The 18,819-nt window shown below is 41.4% G+C and overlaps 1 protein-coding gene across 2 annotated transcripts in view; it reads right to left on the bottom strand.

The window, feature by feature from the left end:
• Positions 1–13,592, bottom strand: part of fbln1 (fibulin 1) — a 35,842-nt gene extending 22,250 nt beyond the window's left edge. For both annotated transcript variants that reach the window (XM_017434251.3, XM_017434252.2), the window contains exons 1-8: positions 13,337–13,592; positions 6,428–6,533; positions 4,179–4,308; positions 1,882–2,041; positions 1,308–1,370; positions 1,120–1,206; positions 882–1,019; positions 632–769 (exon numbers count right to left, since the gene is read on the bottom strand). In XM_017434251.3, the coding sequence (XP_017289740.1) occupies positions 632–769; positions 882–1,019; positions 1,120–1,206; positions 1,308–1,370; positions 1,882–2,041; positions 4,179–4,308; positions 6,428–6,533; positions 13,337–13,391 (877 nt within the window). In that variant the 5' untranslated portion in view covers positions 13,392–13,592. The remainder of the gene's footprint in view (positions 1–631; positions 770–881; positions 1,020–1,119; positions 1,207–1,307; positions 1,371–1,881; positions 2,042–4,178; positions 4,309–6,427; positions 6,534–13,336) is intronic.
• Between the last annotated feature and the right edge of the window lie 5,227 nt (positions 13,593–18,819).

The raw sequence follows: 18,819 nt of genomic DNA, 5'->3' as shown, positions 1-18,819 counted from the left end.
CCCCCCCCCCCCCCCCTAATTTTTAGTTGCATTGAAACTTTGTGTTTTCATGTTTAAACTTTACTTAACCAGCTCTACAAAGCTTTCTTTTCCTGCCTCTGGAAATCTACAAATAATACCCTGCAGGTTACCAAAAGACAAATCCATCTTTCTTTTTACCAACATATGTCTTCTTCTCAGTTAGAAACTTCCACACTGAAGGGGCACTATTGTCAATGTGGTTTAGGTATGAAAAAATGTTCATTTGTTAAATAAAAACAACTTCACCACTATTAAATTAAATGTTTTGTTATTTTCTAATAATATAAAGAAATTAAGCAAGACAGAGTAGTACTAGATGAAAGGCCAGGCAGTTATCAAAAACAATAAGCAGCCATTACCTTTATTATGCCCTTATCATATCTTTATTATTATCCATATATCTTTAATATGCTGCGCCCGGCACATAAAAATGCTTAATGTGATTATCTTTTTACCCTGATATCTGCAATTTGAAGGTGCAGCAACAATAATAGTGCATTAAAAAGCACCTTGAAATGCCTTGCTGCTGAAATGTGTTATACAAATAAATTTTGATTGATTGATTGATTGATAAAAAAACTTCCAACAATGTGGCTATTTTGATACATACCGATACAGTTTCCAAGTGCGTCCCGGATAAAGCCCCCTCCGCAATTTGTCTTTGGATGACAACGGAATGAGCCCTGGGTGTTTTGGCACTCAAACTGTGGGTTACAGTTGTGGGTGCCCGTCTCACACTCGTCAATATCTGAACGAAATCACAGCAGAGACGCCACCAAACACAAAATTACTGACAAAATTAAAATCCCCAAGTCTTGGGTTTGGTGTGTGTCTAAAGAAACAAGGGCGATGTGACTGACCTTTGCAGTTGTTGTTCTCGGTGAGTTCATAGCCGGTCCCACAGCTGACCTCCCTCATGCAGCGGAAGGAGCCCTCGGTGTTGATGCAGCGCTCGCCACCCCGACAGTTGCTGGCTCCCAACAAACACTCGTTGATATCTGAGAGAGAAGAGCACCCTAATTCTGTTAGCATCTCCCTCATAATGTGTCTTTAACAAACCGATGCCTTAAGGTCACACAGGGACGGGGGGCCGCTTACCGTCACAGCTCCTCTCATCAGGTCTGAGTTTGTAGCCTTTCAAACAGGCGCAGGTGTCGTTTCCCACACACAGGTGGGTACACTTCCCTTAGAAGTGACAGAAGCATGTTAATAGCTGATTTGTAGCATTTTTACAAAGAAAGCACTTCAAAGTGGAAAATCACAACTGCAATATTGTCCAACTTTACCGTTGCACTGATCGCTTAGGACTGGATTAACTCCGTTTGCATTGGTGCCATCCCTGTTTGGCACTGTGACAAAGAGAATGAATAAAAACAGAGAATATCATACCGCAGACTTGTGACTTCTTTATAAATAAACTTAATAAGTTGTGAAATAAATTAAGTCTGAGATATTTGGGGAAGAATGTGAAGAGGTGCTTTAACACTCAGTGTGTGGTACTTTAACTTGATGAGTTTGTATTTATGAATGCATCAAAAGCTAAATTTCTACTTTGAATGTTTTCACTACATTTCTACATGTTAAATCTACATGTGAGTCAATTATGTGTCCACTAGGGGGCAGTGCCACCCTGTGTTTCAATTCAATTCAATTCAAAAATACTTTATTAATCCCAAAGGGAAATTAAATTTCACACCAATTAAATTTCATTAAGTTTCACACCAGCTCCAGTCTTGCCAGCTTAAGGCTCTCATGTGTGCAGATTTTCTGACTTTGTTTACTTTCTTCCTGCAATAAGATGCATTTATTGACACAAAAATGTGAAATTTCTGCCCGTATTTTTTTATTTTTTTTACCTACATTCTGTCTGTTCCGCTCGTGCTGTCAGATTGTCTGAAGAGTAACCCACGCAGCAGGCCCGTAACACCAGGCTGCACTGGTAACCCACGGACAGACTGTGGTCGCAGGGGATGTTCCGCTCATGGGCTTCCTTCCCCAGAAGGCAACAATCACAGCATATCTGCACAAAGTAGGATACTAGTCATTATTTCCATTTTTGTCGGAGAGTTACGGGTTTAAGATGCAGAGAAAAGTCATACCGCGGAGCTCAAAAGTGAGCACTTAAAGAGCAACTGTTGTACTGTAACTCTTTGGTATTTTGACCTGTGCGTAAAAACACGGTATATTTCATTAAGACCTCGGAAAATTGTGTAAACTTGGTTCAAAAAGGATATGTTTTAGGTCTGTTTTAAAATCACAAATAAAAATCTCAGAGTGTCAGAGAAGCATAAGCATCTTCATTACATCTTTGAGACTTAAAAAAAGGAAAAGCTTATTACTTTACATAGAGACAAAATCTTAACATAAATATATTATTTCGTACCATCATGTGATGCAGTTTTGAATGAGTCATGTGCAAGATTACTTTAATCTTTAATCTCTGTAAATCTCTTTGGTTTTGTCTGTTTGTTGTATGGTGGGAAAATGACTCTTCTGATGAAGACAAACTCTAAATATACCATATCTGGTTTTATAGTATAATAGTGAAACATTGCACAATAGCAGAATCAAATTTTACAACTTTCTCGTGACATTTGGGCGGGTGAAGCTCTCACCTTTGAAACAAATGCGCTCTGGTTTTTATTTACCATCCCTGGGGTGAGTTAAGGTATAAGCCACTGCCTGAAGTCTAACGCGTTTCAAGTCGAAACGAGTTGAGAAAGAGTTGGTGAAACAAAGGGGTTTGTTTTAAGACAGAATAAAAATGCAGGAAGGATAAATAGCAGCTGGCTAGGAGCCTATGGCAAATTTAAAAAGTCAGATCTGGATTTAAAATCTATCTGTCAGCAACAAACTCCACTCCTCCCTGGAGTGACATGCCTCATCCTGCACCCAGCACACACACACAAAACACACAGAGGAGTCATGTCAAAAAGGAAATTTGTCCTTTAAAAGGCGTTTTTATTAACATAATGGAAAATTGCCTGACCCCTACCTGATCATATAAAAACATTAACCCAAAATTAAGATTCATCCTAAAGAATTAAAAGTCCGTTCTTACTGCTTCCATCAAAAAAAAATAAGATGAGTAGCAGCCAGATGCTGAGGATAAAACACAATGATTCACTGACCATCAGCAAGTGTGAGCAGCTCTATAAAAGCAAACGTTTTGACAGTTGACTCGTCTGACGCATCTGAACGTGTGTTAAAGCAATTCTTAAAAAAGGCAGAAACAGCGACGTTCGTTGGGAAGCAGCTCGTCAATCTGGAAAGAGATACGTGGCGAATACAAAATGGAGTCAATCATTTGACGGTGAAGAGGAAAACATTTAAGACTTTCGTCGATCCTCCCAGGAGAAGTCATCCCAACAGATGTATCCCAAAGTTAGAATGTGTAATCATCAGAGAAACTGCAAAAGCCTAAAAGCTACATTTCCAACTCCACAGGCCTGTTAGTTATTAAATGTTAACAGTAGTGAATGTGTTGAAGGAAAAAAACATATCTTATTTGAAGAAAGAACACGGCAGCCTGGCTTAGGTGAGCGAAGTTTCATCTAAAATTACAAGACTTCGGGAAAAATGTATTTTGGACAGATGAGATTAAAGTGGATGAAACCCAAACACTACAATTTCACCCTAACTGAACACCTCATACCAACTGTCAAGCAAGGTGGAGGAGGGGTGATGGTTTGGGTTTTGCAGGCTCTGGACCTGGGCACCTTGCAGAGATTGAGTTGACGATAAAGTCCTTGATAAACCAGAGTGTTCAAGAGTCAGCTAGACAGTTACTTCAAATCATTCCTGTCAGAAATAGTGTTACAAACTTTTGAATAATGACGTTTTTTTTCTTTATACTCACCAGTTATGCTTCATTGCTTATCTTTTATTTATTTATTTATTTATTATGACACAAAGTAATATGCCAGCTGTTGCTGTTTATCTTCAGCTGAATGAATCAAATAGGCCATGAAAAGGACTAAATATTTCAATTAACTAAACATAAATCAATTTTACAATTGGCAAAGGTACACAACTATCAGGGTTCATCAACAAAACATTTTATTTTCAAAGCTGACTGTGCAAGCCTTGGATATTTATGGTAATATATATATAATTTTCTCTCTTGTTGGTGTTCACATACACATAAAAACACACACCTTTGTAGTCTTGGTCTCACAGGTGTTGGTGAACAAAGAGTCACAGGTTCCTTGGTCTTTTGCCACGTTGATACCAGTGGTGCACATGTTGTCCTCCAGGACTGTAACACAGCACTGCTCCTGCACTATTCTGCAGCAGAAAACACACACACACACACACACACACAGAGACCCAGGTGGTGCATTTACTGTGAGCTCTGTCAACAATCTCCTCACAGCGAAGCTCCTCTGCCTTAAAGCGTACCCCATTACATTCATCCCGAGGCGAGGCTTATGGAGCGAGTGGGATCAAAGGAAACTCCTGGAAGTTTTGTGTTTTGCAGTGATGCCATCAGCAAACTTTAACTGGTTCAAACAACACTCCTTGATGTCTCGGCTCTGCTGCCTCACATCTAAGATAGAGCAGATATTTCAGCCCCGTGTGGGACATTTGCCTACGATCATGTCTCCGTATTCATGGGGGAACTGGGACTTTTTCTTAAAGGTACTCATTGCAAACTATGAAATCAAATATAAAAAAGGTTATCCAGAACTAAACCAAATGGGGCAGTTTGAAAGAGTTTTACTCCAGCAGTTTTCCAATTATAATGATATGCAATACTGAAATGCAGGTACGCACTCAATGTAAATAAAGCACTTGGGTGGATCCGCCAAAAAAACAAATGGAAACTTGAGTCGCCTGATTGATCTTCACTGCGGTGGCCATTAGTGATGGGTGATGCTGCAAAATTATGCATACTTTACTCAAATCTGAGCGTGAATACAGACCAATACATTCAAATTGTCAGACTTCTCCATCCCAAACAGCTCTTCTATAGATGTCATCTTTGTTGACCTATTTTTATTCACTTTGGCTGTTTCCATCATTCAGTTACAAATTTTGCTTACAATTCTGTAATTTAAGGCCACATTAGCCATCAATATGAGTGCAGATTTATTCTTATTTTTTATTTTTTTACCAGTTTTTGTGACTTTGCAATGAGTACCTTTAAATTTGAGAGCAACAGCACCAGAACCAGCCAGTACGGTAATAATGATGTTTGTCCTGCAAGAATGAAGAAAAGTTGGCCACTGCTTTAGTGACTAAAAGCTGCCAGCAAACACAGTTTGCTTGCACTTAATCTCTGGCAGGGCAGAATCATTCAGGAGTTTCTTCACAAATCAGCGAAGACGTCCTACAAACTGGTTTTCAAAATTTGCAATTAGTAAAAAGCCAGAAGCCCATTAATAAAAGAGGAAAAAGACTTTTGCGGCAGATGGAAATTACAGCAAAAAAAAGCTAAGGTAATTGTTTAAATGTCGAAAATAATACAGGAGACAGGCACTGCAATGAAAACATCAGTTTCTGACTGTCTGAGATCAGATCGGGTTTCTGCTGTTCCAACGGGCCAATCAGTTAAGAGAGGCTGATTGTTTCTGTCTGGTTTGGATTCGTTTCACTGCAGTTTTACAAGACAGAGTGCCTAAAATGCTGCTGCATCATCTACTCCTTTTCAACAAACCTCTTCATCAGCTCTTACCAGAAATCTCTTTCCACATCAACTGCAGCCGGTCTCAAATTTACGTCAGGGCACAGGCCTCCTCCACAGAACCTTTTAAGGCCACATTCATGCTTCTGGTTTTCTTTCTCCAGTCTTCTTTTAAAGTCTTAAGCAATTGTTGAAATCCCTGTTTTTGTCTTCTCTTCTCCCTCTCCCTCCGTGTAATATTTAAACTCTGGGGTGTTTTTTGGGTGTAAAACAGCTACTTTTCTCACACTCTCGCCCTTTTCCATCCCAGAATACACCGTGCTCCTTGCACAAACACCCGGCCTTACCTCGTTTTCCTCTCACACTATAATTTTGACAAATTTGGCAATATGGTAAATGTGTTTTCCTTTCCAGTGTTCAGAGACGAGCTCCCCGACGTCGAGGCCCTGAACCTGTGGCGGAACACCTTCTGAGGTTACCAACAGAGCTGTTACTATCCCATCACCATTAGCGTTTCCTAATATGTGAAGTGAATAATGTGCCCAGAGCTTTATGGGAGCAAGGTAACACAGCCTCATTATAAAGGCCTTCACTGCTAAAGGCCAAAACCCAAGGGGCCAATTCTGCACAAGCTTATGTAGCGCTGACAGAAACTGAAAGGTTGCAACAAAAGGTTAAAGTTTTTAATGACCTGTAAATCTGGATAATTCCCAGGTGGACTTGCCGCTGGAATCCTGGGGGTTTTAAATCACCAAGAGCAAACTGAAAACACCTGCTTACCTGCATGTGGTTGAGCCCGAGATGAGAGGAAGGGATAAGCAATCTTTGTTCTCATTTCCATAGCTCTGGCCGTGTTTACAGCAGTCTTCTAATGAGATGTGCTCTTCTACGGACATGAACACAACACAAAGTCTGTTGAACAGGTTTACACAGATTTAGTGGCATAAAAAAGTACTAAGTTTAATGTTAGTAAATTCCGTGTTGATGTCATTTTTAAAAGAAAGACATCTGTGTTTTCATATTTTCTCTGTTCTAAAGTTTAAAAGTTAGAAGAAACCAAAAATTTAAAAAAAATACAGGATTGGTTAAAGGCCTAACAATTACAGAAGTAATGCTTATCACATGCCAGAGTGAAGACCATTTTTGTTGAGAAATGACTGAGTTATTGCCATTTTGCCCAGACCTTAAAAACATCACAATGTGCCACTTTTAGCTCAATGTCTGTAAAACTGACTGCAATTTAGCCATTTTTGTGCCAGCCATTTTGCTTTGGGTAGACTCCAAAAGTTATTGAGTTGTAGAAGTACATTCAGTGATTAGGAAGTTTCATTAAAATCTGTCCAGTGGTTCATGAAATGTTTTGCTAACAGACAGACAGACTTGACTTAACACTTCATGGCACAGTTTGAAACGATGATCTTGTGTGATCAGTTAGCACTCAGAGTATATCGTGGGTACCAGTCTCAGCTACCACCACACCACTTTTTAGCTTAATATCTGTAAATTTTACTGAGTTATAACCATTTTACATAAGTTGTTTGGCTGTGGTAGCCATCTTAAATCAGGTAAACTTCAAAATTACTCTGTTTAGTTGTACATGTTGTGATTACTTTCTAAAAATATTCTGAAATATGTCCAGTAGATCATGACATATTTTGGTAATTGATAGACCAACGCACACAAAAGTTTGCATAGTATTGACTTCCATTTATTTCTGTAGCCTAACCCTGAGTCTAATTGTATCCTAATCATTAGCAGTACATATCTAACCCTACTCCTAACCAAAACTCAATTCACACCTTAACTCTAAACTGAACTCCTAACCCAAAAAAGATGTACCACCATATTAGGACCAGGCTGTGGTCTCCAAAAGGATTACCAGTCTTGACAAAGGAGGTGATTATCCCAGAAGAGGTCTTAAAAAAGTAACAAAAACCAGGTATGCACACACACACACAGGCAAAAACCATTATTTGATTTGAACTTTTAGCCAATAGGCCATAAAAAAGTAAATATGTTACTTTTGGGTGATTCACCAATTAGTACCTTTGTCTTTAACATTTAAGTCCGCCATTATGGCTTTTGAGACCCAGATTTTAAGCTACAGCACCCAAAGAGCCAGTTTGTAACACCACTATTCAGCTGGTCTCTGCCATCACCTGCCAATTAGGTCACCTCGGCTGAGGAACAGTGAACCTGGTCTTTACCTTCACAAAGTTTATAAGGAGGACATGTTTTGTGAGGTGCGTTGTAGGAGTATAGGGAGGGCACTTTTTTAGGCTATCCAGTCAGAGCTGTGTCCACATTCTCGACACTAAGATGTGTTTGTTTGGATTTTTTTTTTTTATTTGAGGGCTGAATTCTGTCTTGGCTGCCTCTTTAAGGCACAGCCGTGGAGATGAGAAAGTCTGGTTTGTGAACCTCAGCTCTTCTTTTTGCAGATGATGTTTTTCTATTGGTGTCTTCAAGCTATGACCTTCAGTGTGCACTGGAGTTGTTCACAGCCAAGTGTAAACTGGCCGGTACAGTATGAGTCCAGCTTCTCTAGATGTGAGGATGTGGTTCTCAATCAGAGATGGATGGAATGCTTCCTCCAGGTCAGTGATGGGTATCATTCTCAAGTGAAAGAGTTCAAATATCTTGGAGTCTTGTTCGTGAGTGATAGACGGATGGACCAACAGACTGGGGCTTCATCTGCAGCACTGAGGGCATTGCTGTGGTCTGTGGTGGTAAAGAAGATGAGCCTAGCTCTGAATTTACTGGTCCATCTATGATCTGACTCTCATCTGTAGTATTGAGACTTGGATTATAACCAAAGGAATAAGCTCCGTCATCCAAGGGGAGCTCAAAGTAAAGCTGCTGCTCCTCCACCCTGAAAAGAGTCAGCTGAGGTGGTTCAGACATGTGATCAGACATTTTGCCTTGGAGGTGTTTAGAGCATGCCCTACTGGAAGGAGACCCCAGGAAAGACCCAGAACTTGCTGCTTGCTGGAGGGACTATATATATTCCCTATGGGAACTCCCCTGGATCCCCGAGGATGTGCTTCTTTCCTTGACCTGCTGCCTTCACAACTCCACTTCAGATAAGAGGGTGAAAATCAGTGGAGGATTCTAAGGTACCAATTAAAAACCCAGAAAAAATACCAACACTGAAACAGCAATATAAGTGCCACTGGTGGCTCAGGTGAGAAAAGAAACCACTCACTGTTTGTGATATGTACCGTTTAGTCCAGATTTTCTATACATTAAAGGTCAGATTTAGCCTAGTTTCAGTACAGTAGCTGGGAGAAGATTATGCAGGTTTGTCCAAAAATTTTACTGAATGGTAAAGTAAAATGACAAATAGTAATATATACTTTCAGTGCTACAACAAGAGACCAAGCAATATTTCAATCTTACAGAAGCCACAAATGAGGCTTAAATATCTAAAATCTGTATATCCGCATCCATCTCTTATCTACAATCACTCACATTTTTCTGCTTTAAAAAAAAAAAGCTAATCTGTCAAAATAAACAGTGCTGTGGTGCACTGTTTTTGTCAAACTTCCTGTATACCAAACAAAAGAAGTCTTTTATTTCACGATTGAGAGACAGATACATGTCAGAATCATCATCAGTCCCCTTTGGGGTATTTTTTTTATTTTTTATGAAGACATTGGCTGATGAATTTGTTGTTGCCGACACAAAAGACACTTTTTTTTGTGCCTGGAGCGGGACCAGGTCTGTGGTGACCCTGATGTGTTTCGCTCATGCGGATTGGAGAGTTTGGAATGCCTCGACTCTGTAAACAGTCAGCCGTTACAATCACATCAATTCACTCATTGCGGTTTGTGTGATCTGCCAAACGTGAAATAGCTTTGGCAGATAGACTTCTCAGGCTTCTTGTTTTCTTCTCCATTTTTGCCTACAGCCTGGATCGAGATCAGAGTGCCAAAGTTCTTTCTCTCTCTCTCTCTCTCTCTATATATATATATATATCTCTTTCTCTCTCTTTCTTGAGAAAGAGAGAGAAAGAACAGACAAAACAAAATGACTGCAGAATAAATTTTATTGATTCTAAGTAACAACACGTGCTGGGTCTGGTTCATAACTGGTTCACTGAATTACTGGGTCTAGCGGTTGTGAAATGCCCTGAATAAATCATTTTGTTTAGGACAGTGCCTCTGCAGTGAGGGGTCTGGCAGGAGAGAGCAGGTTCAGATAATGAGTTAGATTAGGCCGGGGAGGACAAGTGTCTGGAGTAGCAGATCTCAAGTTTTATAGAGTTGCTGGTTTCTCCCGGAGGAGCGAGGGGGCGACTGTATAATCCCTATTAAATCAAAACAGTTGCACTGAGACGCAACCAGAAACAGTCATTACAAACAGCCTCTGGACCGACAAACTCTGGACTGACACGGAGAAAGTGCTGCAATTAGAACGGCTTCATTTCTCAGAATGGTTGGAAGGTTTTTATAGCTCCAGGTCTACACATTTAAACTACGCATTGGCAAGATTTAACAAGAACAATTAGCTAAGAGTTCATTAGAGGTAACGTGAAGTCTAAGCTGCATTACAGGGTGAACGCTGATTAAGCATTTATGCTATTGTTTTCCTGCTTCTTTTTTTTTCTGTACATTTATTTTACTCAAAATACTTCTCCAAACCTTTTACCTATATGTCTCCACCTCCTGAATTCAGATCAATCAGGAGATGGATGATGACATCTGGCTTTAGTCATTTTTATAGTTTTGAAAATATTTAACTTTGTTTATCTTTTTTCCCCTTTAAAATCATTGCAATCCCTTCAGTTCCTTCAAAAAATGGTTCTCTTAGAAATCTGCTCCAGCACGCTTGCTCTATTTTTTCTTCTTATGCTACTTTTAGCTTTCAGCGAAGTTTTTGCTACCCTTAAGACTTCAGTTAACCTTTACCTGCTTTTAGCTTGTGTTTTGCTTCTTTAAACGCCTATCTAGTGTTTACTTACTTTTAGTTAGTGTTTTGGTACATTTCAGTTTTTAGCATGTGCTCTGCTTCTTTCGGCTTTAACAACTCAGTTTCAGCTTCTTCAGGAAACAGCACTCAGCGTTCTCACTTTTGCCCGGTTTAAAATTGGTTTTAGAAAACAAAGACTCAGTCAGTAACGGTGCAAAAAAAAAAAAAAAAACTGCTGCCAGACTGATGACTAATTTGGCAGAATGGAGGATGTCAGCAAGATTAGCTGAACTTCTGTTGACTACTGCAGCTCTGGAACATCCTCTGACCCATAAACCAAGTAGCAGCTTTTAAAATCAGACGTGGTTTTACGAGTTAACCAGGATGACCCCCTTTAAAGACTGTCTGGGTCTGAATGGGATCAGTCAGACCTCCTGGTGAAACTAACAATAAACTGCCTACAAAAACCTGATAACTAAATACTAAATACTTTATTTGTTTTTTAAATACATTAACAAGTAAAGATCTGGCATTCCTTGAACGAGTGCATATCGCCCGCCGCCTTCCATGCCGAAGTTTTATGTTAAGATCAGCTTATGCTGAGAAGGGACGCGTTATAGTTTGGGTCAAACTGTGTAAACGACATCATGCATGATCTGTAAGATCGTCCAAGATGTGACAGCCTTCGTCACTGGGTTGGGGATGACTTTCAGCTACTACCACACTGATTTGTATCTCAGTATCTGTAAAGTTATAGTCCTTTTTATGTTTGCTAAAGTTGATTGGCTGTGGCAGCCAACTTAACTTTGTCTTTTATAGCCGTAAATATTTGGATATTTTTGCCAGTTTGTGTTGAGACTAGAAAGTCGGCTTTTACAGATTTCCTCGGAATTCCAAAAAAAAGTGTTGTTTTCCACCAGAGCAAAGATTGCATGTTGCTTCATAGCAGCAACATATGATCACATTGTCCTCCTGCTTCCTGCCTTCCCTCTACAGCAGCTTTCTGCTGATAAATACTAACCTTTAAAGCACGACTGAGTCATTCCCCACCGTCTGCTGCTCCGCGGGGCCAAACCGACAGAGCACACGGGCCTAAAACTGCTTTATCAGAAGAAGTAAACCAGGCGCAGCCCTGTCCTGGCTTCCACACTCCCCCGTCTCCGTGACTCATCAACCTGACTGAGAGGGCTCAGTTAGGGTTTGGACGGAGCCGCTGGTCGACAGGGCCATTCCGTCTCGGCAGGGCAGCACGTGTCTTTGCCTGCGTCTAGACGCCTCATGTAAACAGAGCTCGGGGAGCGCGCCGGAGCAGCTGAACTGGGCCGCACGCCCCAGCAGAGGCGGGCACGTTTTGCCAAGCTCCCCTCAAGGCCGTCTCATCGCCCGCCAAGTCGACAAGTCGGAGGGGGGGACGATAACGTTTTTGCCAATGTTCGTGTGCGCTCGCGTGTCTGTCTGTCGCCAAAATATCTCATGATCCACTGGGCAAATCATAGTAATCGCAGGACGCACGTCTACAGCTGATTAGCTTTTGGAGTTAACCCCATGCAAGATGGTCGCCACAGGCAGCTGACCTTGCAAAATACAAAACTGGCTTTACCTCAATCAGTTTTACAAATGCTGCTGTAAAATTCGGTGTGGTTGTAGGCTGAGAGACGCGCTCGCTGTGAGAGATCTTTGTTTAAAACTGTTGCATTAACCGTTGGCTATCACCGTGCTTGTCTGTTAGCAAAATACCTCATGAACCAGTGGACAGATTTGAAAGAAACTTCCAGAAAGGAATGACCGGATGTGCGTTTACATCTGATTAACTTTTGGAGTCAGCCATGTTCAAGAGGGCCAGCACAGCTAATCAACATTACCCAACACAGCACTGGCTATGGTTCAGTCAGTTCCTCAGATACTGATCTCGAATTCACTGTGGCAGTGGGTGGGAGTCATTCACAACACATACGTCAGCATCTCTCGTCGTAAGATGATCAGAGTCTGACAGTTATGTATGAAAGGCACTTGATGATTTAAGTATTGGCCAAGCTGAAATAAAACTTTCACCTGTGGCACAAGCCCTCAAAAGAGAGAGAGATAAGCCCTTGTAACTTTGGGTCAATTTGACCTGAAGGCCATGTGAGGGTCAGGAAAACAGCATCTTAAAGCAAACTACCCCCCCCTCTGTGTGTGGTCAGATCTTACTCTCTGGTGGCCCAGCTGTGGGCGATCAAACCTAAATGGCACCTATCTGTCTGGAGCAGAAGCTGAAGACAGTTTTTCCTTTTTTTCTTTTGACACAGCATGTCCGTTGACTTGCAGGGCAGAAAGCAGAGAGTAGAGACAACTCACGTGGAGCTGATTTTCAACACCTTTGCTTCTCTGAGCTCCAACCTCTCACTTCCCCACCTAACGGATCCAGGTAAATCAAGGCTATGGGTGGCAAAGTGGACTTTTTCACAGGCTGCTTCTTTCCGGTTAGTGCTCTTTCAGTCTAGACTCCTAAAATATGGGAATTATATCATATTGCATGTCATAAAACACCAGAGTTGCGTCTGCATGATATCATCTCCATGCAGGCCTGCAGCTCTTTCAAGCCAACTGCTTTAATCATGTCCCAGCTAGTCGTCTTATTTCTCTCCATCTCTTTGATTCCTCCTTTGAGCCCCAAACGTGGGGAGTCATAAAGCCACGTGCTGTTCGCCCATATCAAATCCACACGCTCCCTCCCCTGAAGTTTGTCGCAATTTAAAAAAAATAAATAAATAAAAAGTCCGCACAGACGCGTCTCACCTTGAGCGAGGAGGACTCCGAGCAGAGAGCAGAGGAGCAGCGCGCGCGCAGCCATCGGAGGAGCGGAGCCGCAGCTGTAGCAGCTGGATGGAGAGAGGGAGGAAAAACAAGGAGTCCGCTCGATGCTGGTGGTTCGGCGGGGTGTGTGTCAGTGTGTGTGCGTGTGTTTGTGTGAGCGAACAGCACAGCGCTGCAATAAAAGTGCGAAGAGCGAGCGCGAGGAGGAGAAGTGGATGTGATGGAGCTGCAGGGGCGTCTGAAGGGGCGGGCGGGGCAGGGGCCACACACCCACGGTGCTCATCTACAGAGGGGTGGGGTGGAGGTTCTGGGTTTTTTTTTTGTTTTTTTTTTATCATATCAAAGTGCAAACATTGCAAACTCCTTTATACTGAAGAGTACGGAAGCGGATTGGGGCCACTGTAGAAAAAAAAGGGAATTCTGTCCTTTTTTTTTTTAAATTCTGAGTTTAAAGTTAGGATCTTGAGGGGGGGAAAAAGTCAAAATTATGACTTTAATCTCCAAATTCTGGGAGAGGAAAAAGTGTCACAGTGGTCCTAAAACTCTTCAGTGGATTTACTCACCAGAAAAAAAGATTAAAAATGAATAAATTGAATTCTGTTGACACATTTCCACTAACGCTTTTTTTTTTTTTTAAACTTCAGCTTTTCTTTAAAGTGGGGCATTGTGGAAGGGTTATAAACAGTTAATATCTCACCTGTTGTAGATTACTCAGACTGACCGAGCAGGACCAGAACCAACGGGGGCCGCTGACGAGGCCTGGGAAGTAGGGGTGCAGAAGCGCTGCAGCACCCCCTGGTGGATGCCAGAGGACGTGCACGTCCAGATGCCACCTAGTCACCCTAAAGATGCCTAAAACACCTGGGGAAAAAACACCCCCAAATTCAATTAGACTGTTCTCAAACCCTTTGGCGTACATGCAAACACTTGGTCTCTCTGTAAAGTTGGAACAAACAGAAATCAAATGGTTTTTTTTCTCGCCTCGATGTTTTAAATGCTACATTTATGTTGGTGCACACAGCCTTTCTGACATCTGTGGGCAAAAATGTTACAACTGCATAAAGCCCACAAAAAGGTGAGCAGATTAGCATTAGGTCACGATTGCGATTTTATACATATCGGGTGTCCAAAATACGCTGCATGATGTTTTAATGTCCATATTCAGATAAGAAAACAACTGCTGCTAGTGTGCATCTCACTGCATATGTTTGGTACTGTGATGTGTTTTCTGTTGGTGTTTAGGCTCATACAAACTCTCAGCCTAATTCAGACTTCCTCACAGCACCACCCAATTGAAACGCGTTCCCACGGCTATAATTGCTGCTGTCTCAACACAGCTTTAGTCCCCAAATTCCATAGCAGGTCATGCAAACGCTATTTCATTAACCTTCACATTGCCGTTAACACCACATTACCCGGTTATTTAGAGTTCTCTGATTATCTGCAAGCAGCAAGCTAGCTGGAGCACTTCTGGTGCAGCCTCGGGTTCTTCCAGCAGGAATGTCATAGTATTTTTATTTATTTATTTATTTTGCAGGAATTATTAGTGTAAAATGAGCATGGGGTGAAGATTCATAAAATAGTGTTTGCATGAACTGCTTTAAAAGTCTTGACATTGAGGTTGTCTTAAGAGTGCAGTCAGTATCTTACCTGTTGTAGAACAGCCTCAGTTTGAAGAAATAGAGTTTAATTCTGACAAGACTGGCAAGCTAACATCTAGTCCAGCCGGAGCCGAGACCAAAAAGGATTGCTGCTGTCTTAAAAGGAGTAATCTGATCATTTTTGAAGTGATGTTTTGTCAAATAGTTATCAGTAGTTAGCATCCTTAGCTGTGGCATCAGTCACATAACACAGAGCACGGAGAAAACTGAAACAAACTTTCTCATGCAAAAGTGTAGCAGTTCACTGAGCCATTAGCTCATCATTTCAATCAGAATTAAACTCTATTTCTCCTAACTGAGATTCAATAAGCTACCTACAACAGGTAAGATATTAACTGTTCATAATCTTTCCACAAAAACTGGCTTCTGAACCGCTGAACTAGTCCTCTAAATCTTGCCTGCAGAATGTTGTTTTTTTTTTTTTTTTCTTGGTCAATATTGCAAGTGTCTTTCTTGCCACTGTGCCGTGAAGTATGTGTGCACACATGGAAATTGTCTCCTCCATCAATGGCAGAGTCGACTTTTTCTTTCTGTGGCTAATGAATGTAGTGATTAGTTAACATCTGGAGCTGGTTTGGGGCTATTTTAAAAAATGTGTTGTGGCTGCATCCAGACTGTAACCCTTGGAAGCAAACGAAGCTCAGATACCATTTTTTAAAATGATATGGAAGCGAAACGTCCAAATCCTTTCACGGAAAAGCCAGCTTTAAACAAATATATTTGAGCTTGTTGCACTTTGAAGATTATGCCCTCGCACCCTCCTGCTCTCTGCGTAGTTGTGTCCCAGGCCCCCCGCGGGGCCCACAACTAAACCTATTTTTCCTCATTAAAGGTAATAAGTTAGAGCTTTTTGTAACTGTGCCACCAGCTGGGAGAAAAAGGTATGTGTCAGCCAACGTGATCATGGACTCTGAGGAGGGTATAAACAACCGTGGACACACACACACACAGAGACCAGACTTGCCAGACTTGGCAAGAAGTGCAGAAATAATTGCTAGACTGCATTATAAACATTTTGTACCATCTCAGGCCCTCTGCAAATTCAATCAGTCTACTGACTCTGGGCACTGTGACAAAGAGAGGTTAAATGATCCTCTAATCAGAGCCATATGTCTCCAGCAGCCGCCTAGCCAGTCAAGTAACATCACCCTAAGCTCCATATCGTCTCACCGCAGACACACGGGAAAACCCACAAGTACATGACAGTTATAAATGGATAACTGCTCTGTGAAAAACACCTCCCTCTGTCTTTACTCTCCGATCCATCTCAGGCTCGGTGATAATAACTCTTTGCTCATAAGCTCCCTTTTTCGAAGCTAAAGTCATACGTTTGTCACTTGTCTCCATTCATCTCCTTTTACAGCCTCGTTGTTATTACAACTGCAGAACTGCTGAGAGAGACGAGTGTCACGTTAAATTCTTAATAACGGGATGCAATAATGTTATTGGCTGTGTCTGTGTGTGTGTGTGTCTATGTGTGTTAATGAACAGATTTTACTCTTGGAATCGACCTGATTCAAGATGGCCACCACAGCCAGCTGACTTTAAAAAACACAAAAATGGCTATAACTGAGTCAATTTGACAGATATTGAGCTAAAACCTTGGGGTGTGGTAGTAGCTGAGAGTGCTCTCCAACATATACTCTGAGTGCTACACATTGTGCAAGATGTGGGCTTTAAGCTTTTGCATTAACTGCTGGCCCTGTTTGTCTGTTAGCAAAATATCTCAAGAACCACTGGAAGGATTTTATTGAAACTCTGTGCAAGTACTCACTGCAGGTACATCTACAATTCATTAACTTTTAGAGGCAATTCAATTCAAGATGGCTGCCGCAGCGTATTGAGATTAGAAAACACAAAAATAAAATGGCTATAACTCAGTCAATTCTACAGACATTGGGCTAAAATTTTATGTGGCTGTAGCTGAGAGTCATTTACAACATATACTCTGAGCACTAACAGATTGCACGAAAGACTTGGCAACATGCCGTGAAATCAAGCTTATCATATCCGCACCAAAACAGCGATAACTCTCATTTTTTAGCATAAGATGATCTCAGCCTAAAACTCTGGCATGAGAGATGGAGGGAGATGTGCATTCCTTCAAGGGATGCTAGGCCATCAGTTTAGCTGTTTCTTTCTTTGTGGTTAAACAATATATTATTATTTATTCTGCAGTTACAATATAGTACCAAACTATACTTTTGTAATACATATGTGTGTGTGTGTGTGTTGACTTTCCTTACTGTGATGATTGCCAAAATTCAAAGATTTTTTGTGATGAGTAATGAGTAAGCAGAATCAAACAAAAGTAGTACTTGAAGTGTAGAAAACAAGTCTTTAAAAGTATTTTTTTTTTTTGGTATTGTACTGAAGTTCTAAATATGAAAAGTGTAACAAATATATAATCAGTAAACAGACCCTCTGAAGTCTGCTGCTACAGTATGTTTGGCTTCCTGTTAGCCTCCATTCAAAAGTGTGAATTCCCCCCACCCCACGTCGGAACCAAATGGTTACCCCCAAACAACAAAGATCCCCCCCATTACTGCTTTATCTTATCTTAACAGATAATATATTCAAAATAAGAGTCAGGCCATTGCCAGCTCGGAGTCAGGTTTGCTTAATCTCAGTGGGAACATCTGTCTGTGCCTTCCAGCCTCTTCCTCGCCACCTCAAAGCAATGTTTGGGTCTTAACAAGAAACAGCAGCAGGAACTGACCTCCGAGTTAATAGATGAAGGAAATTGAAGTGGCTGCAAGGTCGTATTCAGTGTTAATCTTGTTGTAGGGGGTGCAGGTCACTTCCTTTGAAGCTCAACAAAGCTCGTCTTGCCACGTTTGTGTTGTTGGGTCAAGCAGAGAGAGGAATTCCCTGTGGGCCACAAAGGGACCTGGTCCTCTTCTTAACACCAGTGAAGGAACTTGTTAATGAAAGTGACTTACCTCTGTGTACAGAAAGGAGCATTATCATACTTTGGCATTTGTCTGTGCTCAGTATGGAAGCCGAGAACAGAATTATCTGCTGTTATTAATTTCAAGGTGATTTTTGAGATCACAAGTTAAGTTTTACATTGTCTCGAGAAAACAAACCTGCTTTCTTGAGACAGCAAGGTGATGAGATTATATCTAAAGGAAACAAGCTTTTCCCCTCAAAATAACGAGATGAATATAGAGTGAAAACTAGAAACACCCAGAGAGTGCAAACAGTGTAATTAAAAAAATAGTGCAATCTGGATCATAATCTGGATCACCACCTAAATGTAATCTATTGTTTTTTGTAACAACTCCAACATTTCCTGAACATTTCATTGAAATCTGTTTGTTAGTATTTACCTGATCTTTGCTAAAAGACAGACAAACCAACCAACGGACACAACTGGAAACAAAACTTCCTTGGTGGAGGAAACAACAGGGTCAAATGTAGAAGCAGAGACAAGTTTTTAACAAAGCTTGTACCTGTAAGCTTGACCTTTGACCTCCATGCACCCTTAGGTCAACAGGCATCATCTTTGACCCATGAGGTATCCAGCTGTGGGGACAGAAAGGAAGCAGCATGAAGGCGAGACAGACTTTGATCAGCTAGAGAAACTAAGAATAAGATCAAAATAAACTGAAACAATCAAGAATTAAAGCTGCGAGCAGCGTTGGACGGCCCTCGCAGCTCAGCGCCGCTTCGGCCTATTGCGACCGCGGGAACCCTGGCGACTGCCCTCTACGCTCTTGCGCACTTCCCGCGCATTTCTCGCGCGCTTCACGCACCGTCCACTAGGTGGCGCTTTGGGCAAACGTCCGAAATCGCCTTCAG

The sequence above is a fragment of the Kryptolebias marmoratus genome, linkage group LG11 (genome assembly GCF_001649575.2).
Source record: "Kryptolebias marmoratus isolate JLee-2015 linkage group LG11, ASM164957v2, whole genome shotgun sequence".
In the NCBI taxonomy this organism is placed as follows: Eukaryota; Metazoa; Chordata; class Actinopteri; order Cyprinodontiformes; family Rivulidae; genus Kryptolebias; species Kryptolebias marmoratus.
Note: the sequence above shows the minus strand (reverse complement) of the source record. Positions and strands in the feature narration are given on the sequence as shown.